This window comes from Phocoena sinus, chromosome 8 (genome assembly GCF_008692025.1).
Source record: "Phocoena sinus isolate mPhoSin1 chromosome 8, mPhoSin1.pri, whole genome shotgun sequence".
Lineage (NCBI taxonomy): Eukaryota > Metazoa > Chordata > Mammalia > Artiodactyla > Phocoenidae > Phocoena > Phocoena sinus.
Window position 1 is genome coordinate 108,491,371 of NC_045770.1, and position 19,082 is coordinate 108,510,452.

Consider the following 19,082-nt stretch of genomic DNA (forward strand, 5'->3'; position numbering starts at 1 on the left):
ACCAGTAAACAAACCTCAATAAATTTTAAAGAGCACAAGTAATAAAGAGTATGTTTTCTGAGCACAACAGAATAAAAGTAGAAATCAATAACAGAAAGAAACTTGGGGGAACACATAAATATGTGGAATTTAAACAACACTTTTTTTTTTTTTTTGCGGTACACGGGCCTCTCACTGTTGTGGCCTCTCCCGTTGCAAAGCACAGGCTCCGGACGCGCAGGCCCAGTGACCATGGCTCACGGGCCCAGCCGCTCCGCGGCATGTGGGATCTTCCCGGACCGGGGCACGAACCCGCGTCCCCTGCGTTGGCAGGCGGACTCCCAACCACTGCGCCACCAGGGAAGCCCAACAACGCACTCTTAAATAACCATGAATCAAGTAAGGATTCACAAGGAAAATTAGAAAATACTTTGAGATGAATGAAAATGAAGGCACAACGTACCAGAATTTATGGGATACGGTTAAAGCAGTGATCAAAGAGCCTTTTGTGGCTGAAAATGCCCACATTAAAAAAGACAATAGACCTCAAATCAATAACTTAACTTTCCACTTTAGGAGGCTGGAAGAAAAAAAGAAGAAAAAACTAAACCTAAAACAAGCAGAAGAAATGAAATACTAGATATCAGAGTGGCAGTTCATGAAGTAGAGGATAGAAAAATAATAAAGTCAACAAAAGCAAAAGTTGGTTATTTGAGAAGATGAACAAGACTGACAAACCTTTAGCTAGGCTGATGACAGAAGAAGACTCAAATGACTATAATCAGGAGTGAAAGAACTTTACAGCTAACCAGCCAGAGATAGTAAGGATTATACTAAATGCTCTGAACAATTTTGTGTCAATAAATTACACAGATAAAATGGACATATTCCTAGAAAGTAAAAAACGACTAATTATAAGTAGGAAATTTGAATAGACCTATAACAAATAAAGAAACTTAATGAGTAATCAAAGCCCTACAAAGAAAAGCCCGGCAGGCCCAGATGGCTTCACTGGTTTACGCTACCAAAAATTCAAAGAATTAATACCAATTCTTTACAAACTCTTCCCCCACCGAAAACAAACATAGAAGAGGAGGAATCACTTCCCAACACATTCTTGAGACCAGTGTTACCCTGCTACCAAAACCAGACAAAGATGTAACATGAGGAGAGAACTACAGACCAATAACTCTTACGAAAATAGGTGGAAGGTGCTCCACAGAATACTAGCAAATAAAAGACAGCAATAGATAAAAAGGATTATACACGATGACCAAGCGGGATTTATTCCAGGAACGTAAGGTTGGATTAACAACTGAAAATCGAATGCACCAGATCAATAAAATAAAGGACAAAGACTACACGATTATCAAAGGAAGAAAAGACACAGAAAAAAGCATTTGATAAAATTCAACACACTTACATGATGGGAAAAAAAAAGCATTCAATATACTAGAAATAGAAAGGAACTTCCTCAGCCTCATAAAAGGCATTTGTTTAAAAACCATAGCTAACTTCATACTTAATGGTGAAAGACAAAATGCTTTCTTTTTAAGATCAAGAATAAGACAAAGATAAAGATATCTGCTCTCACCACTTCTACTCAGCATTGTGTTGGAGGTTCCATCCATGACAATTAGGCAAAAAAAGAAATAAAAGGCATCCAGTTAGGAAAGAAAGAAGTGCAACTCTCTCTATTCACAGATGACATGATTTTATATAGAGAAAATCTCAAGGAATCCACTAAAAAATGACTGTGACTAATAAATGAGTTTAGCAAGGTTGCCAGATCAGTATCGACTGTATTTCTACACACTTTCAATAAAAAAATCCGAAAATGAAATTAAGAAAACATGACATCAAAAAAGAATAAAGCATAACAATGTGAATGTACTTAATGCCACAGACATGTACACTTAAAAATGGTTAAAGTGGTACATTTTATTTTATATGCATAATATTTTACCACAACAAAGAAAGAAAAAAATTCAGGAATAAATTTAAGAAGTGCAAAATATATACCCTGAAAACCGTAAAACCTCATTGAAAGAAAGCATCTAAATAAACAAAAGGCATTCCATGTTCATGGATTAGAAGACAATACCGTTAAGATGGGGCTACTCCCCAAAGTGATCTGCACTTTGAACACCATCCTTACCAGAACCCCAGCTGGCTTCCTTATAGAAACTGACAAGTGGATTCTAAAATTCATATGGAAATTCAAATGACCCAGAATAGCCAAAACAATCTTGAAAAAGAATGAAGTTGGTGGATTCACACTTCCCAATTTCAAAACTTACTACAGAGTGTTCAAGACAGTGTAGTTATTGGCATAAAGTAAGACACAGATGAATGGTACAGTATGAGGGCTTAAAAAAATAGAGCTTTGTATCTGTGGTCAACTGATTTTTTTTTTTTTTTTTTTTTAACGGTACGCGGGCCTCTCACTGCTGCGGCCTCTCCCGTTGCGGAGCACAGGCTCCGGACGCGCAGGCTCAGCGGCCATGGCTCACGGGCCCAGCCACTCCGCGGCATGTGGGATCTTCCCGGACCGGGAAGGCAGGCGGACTCTCAACCACTGCGCCACCAGGGAGGCCCTGCGGTCAACTGATTTTTGACTACGATGCCAAGATCATTCAGCGGAGAAAGAATAGTCTTCTGAACAAACGGTGCTGGAACACCATGAAAAAAATAAAGTTGGACCACTCCCTCATACCATATACAAAAATTAACTCAAAATGTGTCAAAGACCTAAATATAACAGATAAAGCTATATAAATCTCTTAGAAGAAAACGTAAAGGTAAGTCTTCATGACCCTGGTTTGGCAACGCTTTCTAAGATATAACACCGAAAGCAGAGGCAACGAAAGAAAAAAATAGGTATATTGGACTTTATCAAAATTAAAAGCTTTTGTGCTTCAAAAGATATAAAGAAAGTGAAAAGACAACCCACAGATGGGAGAAAATATTTGCAAATCATAAATCTGATAATGGACTTGTGGCTAGAATATATGAAGAATTCTTACATTTCAAAACAAAGATCCCAATTTTTAAAAATGGGTGAAGAATAGACATTTTCTTCCAAAGGAGATACACAAATGGTCACGTTAGTCACAGGCAAATGCTAGTCAAAATCGCAATGAGATTCCATTTAACACATACTAAGATGGCTATAATAGTAAATTTTAAAAGATAATAACAAAGCGAGGATATGGAGGAGCTGCAGTGTTCATGCATTGCTGGTTTGTAAAAAGGCACACTTGCTTTGGAAGACTGTTGGTTTCTAAAAAAAAAAAAAATTAAACATAGCACTAATTTGACTCAGCATTTCTCTCCCACATACGTACCCAAGAGAAATGAAATCGTATGTCCACCCAAATAGAGGTACACAGACATTCACAGCAGCATTATTCCCAAGAGTCAAGAGGTGGAAGCAACCTAAATGCCTATTAACTGAGGAATGGATAAATAAAATGTGGTATATCCATACAATGGACTATAATTCAGCTATCAAGAGAAACGAAGTACTTTTCCATACTATAGCATGGATGAATTGAAAACATTATGCTAAGGGAAAGAAGCCAGGCACAGAGGACCACATACTATATGATTTCATTTTTATGAAATGCCCAGAATAGGCAAATCCATTGAGACAGAAGGTAGATGAGTTGTTGCCTAGGGCTTAAGGGGATGGAATGAGGGGTGGGGAGGTGATATTTGAAGGGTACTGGGTTTCTTTTGGGGGTGATGAAACTGTCCAAAAACAGATTACGGTGATGGTTGCACAACCCTGGAAATATATTTATAACCATTGAACTGTACACTTTAAAAGGGATGAATTGTATGGTACATGAATTATGTATTAATACAGCTGTTGCCGAAAACACTGTTGGAGAAAGTATTCAGGGTCTAGGGTTAGGCAAAGAGTTCTTAGACCTAACATCAAAGGTGCAATCCATTACAAGGATAAACTGGACTTCATCAAAATTAAAATTAAAAGGAATCTGTTAAAAGGATGAAAAGGAAAGCTACAAATTGGGCAAAAGTATTTGCAAACCACAAATCTGACTTAGGACTAGTATCTGGAATATATAAAGACTTCTCAAGACTCCATGTTTAAAACTAATCCAGTTGGAAAATGGGCAAATGATAGGATCAAATAATTCACTGAATAGTATATGTACAAATGTCAAATAAGCACATGAAAGGATTTTCAGTGTCGCTAGCCATTGGGAAAATGCAAATTAAAACCACAAGACAGTGACCTATGAGAATAGGTCAAATGAAAAATCGTGTCAACACCAGGCTGACAAGGACGCAGAGAAACTGCATTGCTCATCCACTGCTGCAGGGAACATAAAATGGGAACGGCCACTTGAGAAAAGTTTTGCAGTTTCTCAAAAAACAAACAAACAAAAAAACTAAACATGCAACTACCACACAACTCAGCAAATACACTCTTGGGCTTTTGTCCCAGAGAAATGAAAACTTATGTCCACACAAGAACCTGCACACGGGTGTTTACACCAGCTTTACCTGTGTATCAGTCTCCTATTGCCACTGCAATATATTACCACAAACAGTGGCTTAAAGCAACACAAATTTACTCTTACAGTTCTCGAGGCCAGAAGCCTGACATTAATCTTACAGGACTAAAAAATCCCTGGCAGGGCTTCCCTGGTGGCGCAGTGGTTGAGAGTCCGCCTGCCGATGCAGGGGACGCGGGTTCGTGCCCCGGTCCGGGAAGATCCCACATGGCGCGGAGCGGCTGGGCCCGCGAGCCACGGCCGCTTAGCCTGCGCGTCCGGAGCCTGTGCCCCGCAACGGGAGAGGCCACGACAGTGAGAGGCCCGCGTACTGGGAAAAAAAAAAAAAAAAAAAAAATCCCTGGCAGGGTTGATTCCTTGCGGAGCCCCTTGGGGAGCATCCGTTACCATGCCTTTTCTTCTGGGAGCCAAGACCATCCCTCAGCTCATAACCCTGTCCTCACACCACACTGCAACTTCTCCCCTGCTTCCAACATCATATCACCTTTCTCTTCTATAGTCACATCCCCCTCTGCCTCCTCGTGTGGAAGGACACTTGGGACGACACTGGGCCCCCCTGGATAAGGCAGGATCATCACCTCTCCATCTCAAGATGCTGAACTTAAGCACATCTGCAGAGCCTCCTTTGCCAGGTAAGATGACAGTCACAGCTTCTAGAAACCAGAACTCGGATTCTTCAGGGGCCATTATTCAGCCCATCACAATCTGTCACGGTCCCAAACCGCAGATGACCCACATGCCCTTCAACGGGCGGCCGGTTAAACAACTGCGGTCCATCAACACCATGGCATTCTACTCAGCAGTAAAAAATAACTGACCTATTGATACACGAAACAACTTGACTCTTAAGAGAAGCATGTTAAGGCAGAAGAGCCAATCCCAAATGTCACAGGCTGTGCGATTCCACTTACACAACATCCTCGAAATGACAAAATTGTAGAACCGGAGAACAGATTAGTGATTTCAAGGGATTAAAGAGGGATGGGAGTGGGAGGGGAGTGGGTGTGGCTATAAGGGGGCCACCACCAGGGATCCTTGTGGAGATAGAAATGTTCTGCATCTTGACTGTCTCACTGTCGATGTGCTGGTTGTGACCCTTGAACTATGGAGGGGTTAGGGACGTCGACCCGCTGGGCAGTCAAAAATCCACTTACGGGGCTTCCCTGGTGGCGCAGTGGTTGAGAGTCCGCCTGCCGATGCAGGGGACGCGGGTTCGTGCCCTGGTCCGGGAAGATCCCACGTGCCGCGGAGCGGCTGGGCCCGTGAGCCATGGCCGCTGAGCCTGCGCGTCCGGAGCCTGTGCTCCGCAACGGGAGAGGCCACGACAGTGAGAGGCCCGCGTACCACAAACACACACACACACACACACACACACACACACACACACACACAAGATAAAAACAAAACCCACAATGAGAGAACACTTCTGTTCACCCCTGAGAGGATGGCTATAGTAAAGGAGATGGACAATACAAAATATTGGTAGGGAGGTGCAGGAAGAGGAACTCTCACAGCTTGCTGGAGGGAATGGGAAATGGTACATCCAATTTGGAAAACAGTTCGGCAATTCTTCAAAAACTTAAACATAGAGTTACCATTTGACTCAGCAATTCTACTTCTAGGTATCTGTCCATGACAAATGAAAGCGCGTGTCCACACGAAGACGTGCACGTGAATGTTCATGGCCACATTATTTCTCAATGACCCCAAAGGCGGAAACAACACAAGCATCCCTCCACTGGCGAATGGACAAACAGAATGTATTCTACCCATTACAAGGGAATACTTTTTAGCAATAAAAAGGAATGAAATACTTTTATGTGCTGTGATTTGGATGAACCCCAAAAATATGCTTGAAGAAGCCAGAAGAGAAAAGATTACATTTTATCTGATGCCATATATAAGAACTGTCCAGAGCAGGCAAATCTACGGAGGCCACTAGAAAGTACATTAGTGGCTGCTGGGAGCGGGAAGAGTAACGAACTATAACTGGGCAGGACGGATCTTACGGCGGGGTGGGAGACGTTCTAACCCTAGACTGCAGAGATAGATGGTACAAGTCAGTAAATTACTAAAATTACACTGAAAATGGGTAAATTTTATGGTATGGAAATTATTCCTTAATAAAGCGTTTTTAAAAACAAGTTAAAAAAAAAGAGAAATGTATACCCAACTAATTTTCAAGTGAGTAACATAACCACATTGAAAAGACAGAGGAGGAGGGAGAGGAGAAATCACTAATCCAAGGTGTTTGAGACTATAGTACTTGACTATATGCCCTGAGTCTTGAGCAGGGTGGACACTTTTCAGTAGGTTTGATTTTGTAGTGATCAGGACCAAGCAATTGAGAAAGTATTTTAGACGCGCTGTAGGCTGAGCAATGAGTCTGTGTGTTGATGTGGCTGGGAACCAGGCATCTCGCTGTGGACAAGGGGCTTGCAAATAAGGAATAAGCCAGTACGGACGGAGGAGAATTAGAGACGCTGGTATGGACCCAAGATTTCTAAAGTGTGCAAATGTTTCTGCGTGTGCATGTCTCTGTGTCCATGTCTACGTATGTAAGGACAATGCGTATTTACATGTGCGTGTATATGCATACATTTCCTTAACTCTGTGCACAGAAAGGGCCTAGAAGAAAAGATACCTAACAGCAATGAGCATACACAGTGCCCAGGTTTCGGTGTCTAGTGATTTCATTCTCCATTAAAAGGAACCAAGGTTCCTGGGAAAACTGGCTGATTCTAGGGCTGGGGCAGAGCCCGAATCCTGTTATACCAGAACATAAAGAACTGCTAAAAGCAAACGAACAACAAGAAAACCCATGTCAGACGGACACAGACGCCAGCCTGAAGGGTCTTCCACTGGCCAAATCTGGGACAATTTGAATATCAAAATAATGAAGGACAGTAAAGAATTATAATAAAAAAACCATAAGCCCATGCATATAGACAATCCATCAACAGAAATAAATAAGTGGAAGAGAAGAGAGGTTCCTTCTTACAGGAGAATGTTGAGATATTTTCTCTTGGAATACCATTCTGGAGAGACAGTATTTTTTTTTTTTTCTTTCAGTACTTCTGTGGAAGGGGCAGTGGGGTTGGCAAATGAGCATTTTGCAACCACCATAACAAAGTCTGGTTCACGAAAGCCTCTAAATCTTGGAGGCCTTTTTTGATAAGGAGCCAGATTATTTGCATAACCTCAAAGTATGTCCCCCAGATTGTTTATTGGTTCCAAGGCAAAAGAGTGTAACTGTTTAGCAAAACAACTGGACAATGTTTCCAGCGGGTGACTAAAGTCAGGGGCAGATGCCATCATGTGCCTCGGGGACGGGACACCCCCAGGAGGACACCACATCACGTTGGAAGTGTGTGCACTGGGAACGCGCAACCTGAATCTGACCACGAGGAAACATCAGAGGTGCCTGCCCCCCACCCAAAGTAGCGGGGCTGTACCCTTCCAAAAGGTCCATGTCATAAAAGACAGAAACTGGAAATGTTCCACGTTAAAGGAGGCCAAAGAGACACGACAACCAAAGGCAATACCGACCCCGGGATGAATCCTGCCTTGGAGGGAAAAAATGCCACAAAGGACATTGTCATGTCAACTGGCGAAGCCGGGATACCGATGTTAGCCTGGGTAAAGGACTGCATCAACGTTTAATTGCAGAGTTTGATAACTGTGCTAGAGCTTTAAAAGGGGTCATCTTTATATTTCAAGAAATAAGCAGCAAAATGTTTAGGGGCAGACGGGTGTAGAGTATGCAACTTACTCTCAAATGGTTCAGAAAAAAAGTGTCACGCAAATACACATATAGAAAGGGGGTACAAATGATCAAATAAGTGGGGCAAAATGTTAACAATCAGTGAATCAAATCTTAGTGAAGGGTCTGTGTTTTCTAGCTCATTCTTACTCTTACAATTTTTCTGTAATTAAAAATTACTTCCAAATAAACAGCTGGAAAAAAGCCCCCAAACCCTGAGGCATTCACAGTGGTTCTCTACTGGGTGTGACTTTGCCCCCCAGGGCACATTTAGCAACATCTGGACATTCTGGTTGTCATAACCCAGGGATGCTACTAAACATCCTACAACATTAGCTCCCTCAACAAAGAATGATCTGGCCCCAAACTTCAACGGTGTTACAGCGGAGAAACCCTGCCCTACTCGGCTGACAGGATGGAAAATCATTCTGCCAATGGTGGCTGGCAGAGTGCCCTTGAGGAAGGCAACCTGGCAGCACCCACTGAAATGAATAATGCACCTAATACCTGTGTTACGGGCTAAGTCGTGGCACCCAGATTTCATATGTTGAAGCTCTAAACGTCAGTACCTCAGAATGTGACTGTATTTGGAGACAAGCCCTTTCAAGAGGTGATGAAGTTAAATGAGACTGGTGTCCTTATAAGAAATTAGGACATACAGATGCCAGAGATACACACATAGAGGAAAGACAACGTGAGGACACGGTAAGAAGGCAGCCATCTCCAAGCCAAGGAGAGAGTCCCCAAGAGAAATCAACCCTGCTGACACCTTGATCTCAAACCTCCAGCCTCCAGGACTGTCATATTTCTGTGGTTTCGGCCACCCAGTCTGTAGTAGTTTGTTATGGCAGCCATAGCACACTAATACATCCTGGAAATTATCATAGAAAGAAAGGTACCCTAGCCCTCCCTTATCCATGGGGGATATCTTCCAAGACCCCGAGTGCATGCCTGAAACCGTGGATTATACCAAGCCCTGTGTATGTTTTATCTTATACACACATACCTAAAGTTTATATATATATAAAACTATAATTGATTTACAATAGTTATATAAAACTATAGTTGATTTACAATAGTTATATATATAAAACTATAGTTGATTTACAATATTGTGTAGTTTCAGGTGTACAGCGAAGTGATTCAGTTATATATAGTTATTTTTCTTTTTCTTTCTTTTTTTTTTTTTTTTTAATGCGTTACGCGGGCCTCTCACCGTTGCGGCCTCTCCCGTTGCGGAGGACAGGCTCCGGACGCGCAGGCTCAGCGGCCATGGCTCACGGGCCCAGCCGCTCCGCGGCACGTGGGATCCTCCCGGACCGGGGCACGAACCCGTGTCCCCTGCATCGGCAGGCGGACTCTCAACCGCTGCGCCGCCAGGGAAGCCCCTATTTTTCTTTTTCCGAGTCTTTTCCATTATAGGTTACTATAAGGTAATGAATATAGTTCCCCGTGCTATAGAGTAGGCCCTTGTTTACCTATTTTATATATAGTGGTGTGTATCTGTTAACCCCATACTCCTAATTTATCCCTCCTACCCCTTTCCCTTTCCACAAACGTAACCATACGTTTGTTCTCTACGTCTGTGAGTCTGTTTCTATTTTGTAAATAAGTTCATTTGTATTATTTTTTTAGATTCCACATATAACTGATATCATATAGTATTTGCCTTTCTCTGACTTACTTCACTTAGTATGATAATCTCTGGGTCCATCCATGTTGCTGCAAGTGGCATTATTTCCTTCTTTTTTTATGTCTCAGTAATATTCCACTGTGTATATATACCACATCTTCTTTATCCATTCATATGTTGATGGACATCTAGGTTGCTTCCACATCTTGGCTATTGTAAATAGCGCTGCTATGAACACTGGGGTGCATGCATCTTTTTGAATTAGAGTTTTCATCTTTTCCAGATATATGTCCAGGAGTGGGACTGCTGGAGCATGTGGTAACTCTGTTTTTAGTCTTTTAAGGAACCTCCATACTAAAGTTTATATTTTAATTTATATTTAAATTATAGCGTAATTTAGATAAAGTTTAATTTATAAATTAGCCACAGTAAGAGATTAGCAATAACATAGAACAATTATAACAATATACTGTAGTAACAGTTATGTGAATGTTGTCTCTCTCAAAATATTTTATTGTACACATGCAATGCCTTTCCCATGTTAAGCAAGGATCACGCACTATGGCCGGAACTTTTGCAGTTTGACTTGTGACTGCAAAACTAGCACGAAATTTTTTCTCCTTCACTCTTTCACAGATCGAAGATTCATTCGTACCACAGATCTCAGCAGTCTCAGCGTACAAGTTTTTTTTTTTCTTTCCTTAAAAAGCTGAGAACTTTTACCTTTTCACTTAAAGGAAGCACTTTACAGCCCCTCTTCGTCATATCTAAATAGCCAGAGTCACTCCTCATGCTTTTTGGGGCCATTATTATGTAAAACAAGGGTCACCTGAACGCAATTGCTGCAATACACAACAGTCCATCTGATAACCAAGACAGCTACTAAGTCACGAAAGGGCAGAATGCACTGGACAAAGGGGTGATTCATATCCTGGGGGGCAGAACAGGGCGGCATAAGATTTCATCACGCTACTCAGATTGGCACACAATTTAAAACTTACGGATTGTTCACTTCTGGAAATTTCCATTTAATATTTTTGGACCATGGTTGACCACAGGTAACTGCAACTGTGGAAAGTGAAACCACAGATGATGGGGGACTACTGTACTTGTACGTAGGGAAGTCGGGCTCAAGGGAGGTTTTTAGAAAATGGGCCAAAACCCAATGCAAAATGGATTCTCAGCAACAGAGAGCACTGTGGCACGTGCATAGCACGGGGAATGGAGGAGAGATGTACGTTTTAGAACAAACTGTTCCGGCGTCTTTGGAGGGAGTCTTATATGATATGATCCCATATGTCTGGAAATCAATGATAAACCCCTATAGTATCATGTATACTGAGTTCATCATATATTATGAGCACTGGGAAAAACATGAGGATAAATCTTAGATCATTAACATAAGGACAGCACAGAAACATACACATTATACACACGTGTAGAGTTACAGGTGTATGATAAAGTAATAAAAGTGAGAAAGCTTAAAAGAAAGACCAGCCCTGAGATTTGTGGCACAGGGAGCCAGGTGGAATGCGGGCTATTTGTCAGGGGAGGGTAAGGGAGGGTCAGAGCAGAACCCAGAGACACCAGAGTGCTGGCTACATACAGGCCCTGGGTGGGCACCTGCATATCTTAGCTCACTCGGTCAACACAACAATCCTGGGAGCAGCCCTGTTAGGATCCTGATTTCATGGATGCAGAAACTGAGGCAAAGAGAAGGCAGTAGTTTGCCCAGGGTCACACGGAAGAAAATGGCAGAGCTGGGCTTTGACCCCAGGAAGGTTGACTATTGGGCTGTGCTCGAAACCAGTCCATAAATGTGCCACTTGACTTTTTAAAACATACGTGTAAAGGAAGGATTTAATTTTCCCATTTCAGAATTTGGCAGATGTGTTGGGTTAAAAAAATAGTAAGAATAAAGAAGGTTGGAACATATCTGAATGATGCAGTGAATAAGTAGATATGTATGTATACATGTATATATGTATGTACGCATAATCCATCTCTACATAAAATGTATCTGTTGTATACAAAAAAAGTTCATGTCCTACAAATAAAATATATAATTTCTTATATATTTAAGAAAATATATCTTCTTAACTTAGGTTCATGGAACATTTACAAAAGCAATTAATTTTATTTTTGTACTTGGACACAAAGAAAATCTTCATTAAAAAAGTAGAGATTTCACAGGCCACATCCTCTCACTGTAAGCCTGTTAAATTGGAAATAAATCCCAGTGATAAAAAATATACTGCTTAAAAACTAAGAAAACATTTCTTAAAAGAACTCTAAAGAGTAAATCAAAACACAAAATAAAAACTACCAATAAAGCAATGAAAAGGAACATATTTCATAGTAAGGTCTATGTGTCATAGCTAAGGCTGCAATCAGAGGAAAATTTATAACCTTTAAAATGCCTTTTAGAAGAAAGACTTTAAATAATCGTACTGTTACTCTTAATTAAATTACAAATTAATAAAGTTAACCAGGAAGAGGGAATTATAGACATAAAAGCCCAAATTGGTGAAATAGAAAACAAAAATAGCAAAAAGGTGGTTTTCTGATAAGATAATAAAAGTGTAATAAATAAAATAGATAACTCTCTCATGAACTTGATTAAGGAAAAAGAGCAAAACTATAAAAGCTCAGGCAAGGAAAAAAAAAAGAGATGAGAGACACAGAAGACATAAAATCACTAAAAGAGAAAATTAGTTGCTACCAAGTGGTAACATAAATGAAACCCTTGAGGAGTTAAATAGCAATGAATAAATTACCCCAAAAGGTGCAGTAAATTTTTTTTTTTTTTTTTTTTTTTTTTTTGCGGTACGCGGGCCTCTCACTGCTGTGGCCTCTCCCGTTGCGGAGCACAGGCTCCGGACACGCAGGCTCAGTGGCCATGGCTCACGGGCCCAGCCGCTCCGCGGCATGTGGGATCCTCCCGGACCGGGGCACGAACCCATGTCCCCTGCATCGGCAGGCGGACTCCCAACCACTGCGCCACCAGGGAAGCCCGCAGTAAATTTATTTAAAGCAAATTACCATAAAACAGACTAAGAGGAGATAAAGATCTCCTTTAAAACATGTACCAGGCCCAGACGGTTTTACAACTTAGTTCTAATATTTAACCTTTAAAGAGAAGATAATTCCATCTTCAAACCGTTCCAGGACACAGAGAAAGGTAGACAGAGTTCCCTTTTGTAGAACATTTGTCTTCGCACACACCTGATGGCAGATTTCCTGCTCTTTTGAACCTGAGGCCCTGTTATTTCTAGGATCAGATATCAGGGATGTCTTTCATCAACACTGAGAATACAGTTTCACAGCATTAATGGCTATTTAATGGACACACGATGCGTTCTCTAAGCGGACCTCTACTGATGGATACGTTGGTGGTCTGCTGTCTTTTGCTATTTAACAATTGCAGAAATCAGTATCCTGATAATGGATCATTTGGCAAATGTGAACCGTCAGTGTAGAATAAATTTCTGTAAGGGTTTGAAGGGCATATGCAACTTTCATTTCATTGAAATTATCTTATTTGTCTCCATAGAAGTTGTATCAACTTAATCTTCCAACATCAATGACTGTGGTGGAGGGTTTCCCTGTACATTCACCTATCAAGCTCTTTAATAATCAGATAGGTTTAAAAATCTCATGGCTTTAATTTGCATTTCTTGTATCATAATCGAGGTTCTCAGCATCTTTTCATCCTTAAGAATCACTGGTATTTCCTTTTCTGAGAACCGTCTTTGTACCTTTTATTCTTTTGTCTTCATGATTTACAAGGGTTTCTTAACATATTGATGAAATTAGCCCTACGTCTATGATATGAGTGGTAACTATTTTCCCCAGGATATAATTTTTAAAAATTATTTTTCGTATTTTTTGCTATGCAAAATATTTTTATTTTCTATATTTTTTTCATTTAGGCGTAACTGATGTATAATAAACTGCATGTTTAATGTATACAGTTTAGTAACTTTTCCCCCACAATTTAGTAACTTCTGACATACAGTTAAACCATTGCCACAATGTGTTGAACATATCCACCCCCCCCCCCAAAGTTTCCTTGAGCCTCTGTACTCCTCCTCCCAACACGGTCCCCGTCCCCCCACCCCCCTCCCAAGGTAACAAATGATTTTTTTGTCACTCTAGATTTTCTAGAGTTTTATATAAACAGAATAATACAGTATGTGCTCTTTTCTGGTTTCTGGCTTCTTTCACTCACTGTCATTATTCTGAGGTTTATTTAGGCTATTACTTTTCATTTTTGAGTAGTATTCCAATGTACGGATATGCTACAACTTAAAAAAAATTGCCCAAACGTTATGGGCATTTGGGTTGTTTCCAGTTTTCATAAAACTGCTATGAATATTCCATGTACAAGTGTCAGTATATGCATCTGCTCTTATTTCTCCTGGACAAATACCTAGGAAGAGAATGTCTGGATAATATGGTGGGTACATATTTCACATTTTGGGGAACGGCCGAACTGTTTTCCAAAGCAGCTGCACCATTTTGCATCCCCACTAGGAGAGTATGAGTTCCACTTTCTTTCCCAGCACCTGGTACGGCCAGTCTTCTTAATTTTAGCCAGTATAATGATGTATAGTAGAATCACATTGTGGTTTTAATTTGCCTTTCCCAAATAACTAATGATGTTGAGTATGTTTTTACGTGCTTGCCCATATATCTTCTTAGATGAAGTCTCTGTTCAAAGCTTTAGCCCATTTTTATTTGTTGTCTTACTATTCAGTCATAAGTGTCCCTCATATATTTTGGATACGAGTCCTTTATCAAATGTATGATTTGAAAATATTTCCTTCCAATCTCTGGTTTGTCTGTTCATTCTCTTAGTGTCCTTCAAAGTGAAGCCCGTAATTTTGTTAAGTTCAGTTCATTTGTTCTAATTATGGCTTTTGCTTTTGGTGTCATGTCTGAGAAATCTTTAACTCAAAGTCACGAAGATTTTTTTTCCTATGTTTTCTTCTGTATTTGTTGGCTTTAAATTTAGGCCTCTGGTAAATTTTGAGTTAGTTTTTATATCTGATGCAAGATGTAGATCCAAGTTCATTTTCTGGCATATGGATATCCAGTTGCTCCAATGCTGTCTGTTGAAAAGACTACCCTTTCTCTACTAAGCTGCCTTTGTACCTTGATCAAAATTCAGTGGTCCAGAGATGTGTAGAGGCCTCTATGGACTCTCTAGTCCGTTCTGTTGATCTGTTTGCTCACCTTGATGCTACTACCACACTGTTGGTGTAGTCCTCCCACTTTGTTCATTTTCAAAGTTGTTTTGGTGCTCTAGGTCATGTGCATTTCCATATGAATTTCAGAATCAGTTTGTTAATTTCTACAAAATGCCTGCTGGGTGTAGAAATCAATATTGAATCTTGTGATTCATGAACATGGTATACCTCTCCATTTATTTAGATATTCTCTCAGTTCTTTCAGCAATATTTTGTAATTTCCAGTGTACAGCTCTCACACCTTCTGTCAGATTAGTCTCTAAGTATTTCATATGGTTCATGTTACTGTAAGTGGTATTTTAAAATTTCAATTTCAGATTATTTCCCGCCAGAACATAGAACTGGAACTGATTTTTCCATGTTGATCTTGCATCTGCCACCTTGCTAAATTCACATATTAGTTCTTGTAGTCATCTTATATATTCACCAGGTTTTCTACACAGATAACTATGTCATCTGCAAATAAAAACAGTTTTATTTCTTCTTTTCCAACTTGGGTGTCTAAAATTTCTTTCTCTTGCCTTCTTGTTGTGTTCCTGACCTTAGGGGGAAAGCAGTCAGTCTTTCTTCATTAAGAAGTTATAGCTGGGACTTCCCTGGTGGCGCAGTGGTTAAGACGCCGTGCTCCCAATGCAGGGGGCCCAGGTTTGATTCCTGGTCAGGGAACTAGATCCCACACGCATGCCGCAACTAAGAGTTCACATGCCACAACTGAGGAGCCTGCCTGCCGCAACTAAGACTTGGCACAACCAAATAAATAAATATTTAAAAAAAAATAAGCTATAGATGTAGTTTTTTCACTGAGAGCTTTATCAGGTTGAGGAAGCTCCTTTCTATTTTCTACTTGCTTTTGTAATACTTGGCTGTTGGATTTTGTCAAGTTCTTTTTCTGCATCTATTGAGAAAATCGTATGGTTTTTCATTTGTTAATATGGTTAACTGACTGATTTTCTAAAATGTCAAACTAACTCTGCATTCTCGAACCCCAGTTGGTCATGATGTATAATCTTCTAATATATTACTGGATTTGATTGGCTAAAATTTTGCAAATAAAATTTTGCATCTGTGTTCACGAGGGATACTTAACTATAGCTTTTTTTCTTACAATGTCTTTGGCTATAGCTTTCTTTTCTTACAATGTCTTTGGCTGGTTTTCAGATCAGGGCAATGCTGGCTTCATAATGAGCTTGGAACTATTCCCCCCTCTTCAATTTTCCAGAAAAATGTTGTCTAGAATTGATTTTATCTTTCTTAAATGCTTGGCAGGATTCACCAGTAAAGCCATGTGGTCCTGGAGAATGTCTGGGGGAATGTTTTGAACTATAACTTTGATTTTATCAGCAGAGAGAGAACTATTCAGGTTATCTATTTCTCGAGTAGTTTACGTCTTTCAAGACATTTGCCCATTTCACCTAAGTTGCTGAATTTAAAGACTTGTATAGCGTATTCCCTATGACCCTTTTTATATCTGTAGAATCGGTACTGCCATATCGCTCATTTCTGATACTGATACTTTGTGTCTTCTCTCTTTTTCTCCTGATATTTCTGGGTCAAGGTTTATCAACTGTATTGATCTTCTTCAAACAAATCGGCTTTTGGTTTCATTATGTTTTCTTTTGTCTTTGAGTGTTCCATTTCATTTGTTTCCCCTCTGAGCTTTATCATTTTCTTGTTTCTACTACTTTGGGGTTCAGCTTGTTGCTCTTTCTCTAGTTTCTTATGGTAGAAGCTGAGGCCGACTGGAGCCAATTCTTTTCCAGTGCACAGGCTGGTGCTCTGTGCTGCTTCCTGGGTGCTGCCCTTAGCAGAGCCTACACATTCTGAATATGCTGTGTTTTCATTTTCATTGAGTCCAACATATTTTCTAGTTTTCATTTGGATTTCTTCTCTGACCCTGTCCTATTGGAAGCATGTCATTTAGTTTCCAAATATTTGAGGATTTTCCAGAGATCTTTTTATTATTGATTTTCAATTTAATTCTGTTGTGGGGTCAGAGGACAGACTTTATATATCACTTGAATCATTTTAAATGTACTGGGATTTGTTTTATGGTTCAGAACCTGCTTCTATCTTGGTAAATGTTCTGCGTACACTTGGAAACAGTATGTTCTCTGCTATTGTTGGGAGGAGTGTTCTGTAAGTGTTCATTAGGTCAACTTGGTTGCAAGTATTGTTCAGAGTTATATCCTGACTGCTTTGCTCTCTACTTGTTCTATCAACTTTTGAGATAGGTGTATTAAAATCCCCAATTCTCATGCTGGATATGTTTCTTTCTCCTTTTATATATTATTCATTACTTTTTTCCCTTTCGGCTACTGGGTTTGAAGTCATATTTAGATATTCCAACTTACGAACCAACAGTCATTTAAATACTTTATGTATTCTAGGATCCGATACGGAGTATTTCTGTTATTATTTTTCTAAATATTCTCTAGTTTGGGATTTTGTTTTGTCTTTGACAGAGTTTAAAAGCCAGGAACACCACCAATCAAAACAGTAAAACGCTGGATCCAATCCCCACAAAATCAGAAACACATCAGGGAATCCTTGCCCATCGTATTTCCAAATTAGCCTGCAGACCCCTCCCCTAAGGCAGCACACCAGAAGCACAAGATCACTGGCGTAAACGTTTGACGGGACACAGCAAAAAATCAATTGTACACTCGTATCACAGCAAGTGATAAAAGCAGGAACAATACGGATAGTGTAGGTGGAACCAACCCAGGTGTGTCTATTCTTTAAAACTAAGGAGACAGGACTTCTGTCAAAAGCCTAACCGTTGCTACTCTGGGCAGTGAGACAACAGGGGATGATTTTTCTTCATTATGCTCGTGTGTATGTTTCATAGGCTCTATAATGAGCATATGCCATGTTTTTAAGCAGAAATAAAATCTCTTGAAATTTGGGAGTGGCCATCTTTTGGTCATGAAGAGATGGGCCATGATGGGGTGACCTTCGGGCAAAGGGGTCCAGGTGGAAAAGCCTGGCCGTGGGTGCAGGCGGCGGGTGCAGAGCTGGGAAGATGAGTGAGGGCCAGGCTACCACGAGACCCAGAGGTATCCAGACGGCAGCCCCGAGGGGACAGGGAATCCTGGGCGGGGTGGGGGGGCGGTATGAGCAGACACATTTGTTCACCTGCTCACTGGCTGCACAGAGCAGATGGGAGGGGAGAAGACAGTGAGGGAGATACAGAGAGACCATCCTCAGTGAAGTCCTGGGACAGCTTGGAGGGGACGGGAGTGAGCATCCTGGGGGAGAGCCCGTGTGAAGGTTCTGGTCCGGGAGTTCAGAACACGCCCACAGAGCTCGTCGGGCCTCGTCTCCTGCCCCGCCAGACCCCCACACCCACTGGAGGAGTCGCAGGCCCCAGCCCACAAGACCCTGCGGGGACCACCTCCTCGGGACCCCGAGGCTGCATGAGTGATGTGCGGTGACCAGGATGGTCACCAGAAGTTATGACCACAAGTCCTCCCCAGAGCCAGGGGGAACGTCACACCCCAAGACCAGAACAGAGGGGCAGATGCCAGGAGGGCGCCTGGGACCCTGTTCTTGTCCTGAGCAAGGCAACTCTGACCCAGGTGAGACCGAGGTGGACACAGACCAGGATGTCACAGAAGAAAAACCTCGCCCTCAGGGCTACACCAGTCCACGGACCACCTGCTTCAAGGTAACCTAGGGGCTTGTTACCGACACACATTCCTGGGCCTCCCTACAGCCACTGTGACTCAAAATCTTGAGGGGTAGGCCTCTGAGTCTGTGTTAAAAGTAAAGTCTTCCAGGTGATTCGAGGGGCACCCAGGGAAGTTCCAACCTGAAGCATCACTGCCCAGCCCCGGCCAGCGGGGGCTCCCAGCCTTCCTCGCCGGGAACAGCTCTGTCTGTCACCAAGAGGAGGACTTCCGTTTCTG

At 41.3% G+C, this 19,082-nt stretch overlaps 1 protein-coding gene and 1 long non-coding RNA gene across 8 annotated transcripts in view; one reads left to right on the top strand and one right to left on the bottom strand.

Annotated features, from left to right (window-relative positions):
- Positions 1-6,342, top strand: part of LOC116757841 — an 81,004-nt gene extending 74,662 nt beyond the window's left edge. The window contains exons 2-3 of the long non-coding RNA XR_004351098.1: positions 5,026-5,158; positions 6,149-6,342. This is a non-coding gene — a long non-coding RNA (uncharacterized LOC116757841). The remainder of the gene's footprint in view (positions 1-5,025; positions 5,159-6,148) is intronic.
- The window catches only part of KCNQ1 (potassium voltage-gated channel subfamily Q member 1), a 352,233-nt gene that overhangs the window by 221,181 nt on the left and 111,970 nt on the right, over positions 1-19,082 (bottom strand). Inside the window, exon 12 of one of the 7 annotated variants that reach the window (XM_032640196.1) lies at positions 2,788-3,262. The exons of the other annotated variants lie outside the window; for them this stretch is intronic. Within the exon in view, the coding sequence (XP_032496087.1) occupies positions 3,165-3,262 (98 nt within the window). The 3' untranslated portion in view covers positions 2,788-3,164. Of the gene's footprint in view, positions 1-2,787; positions 3,263-19,082 lie in introns of those variants that run through there. 7 annotated transcript variants of the gene reach the window in all.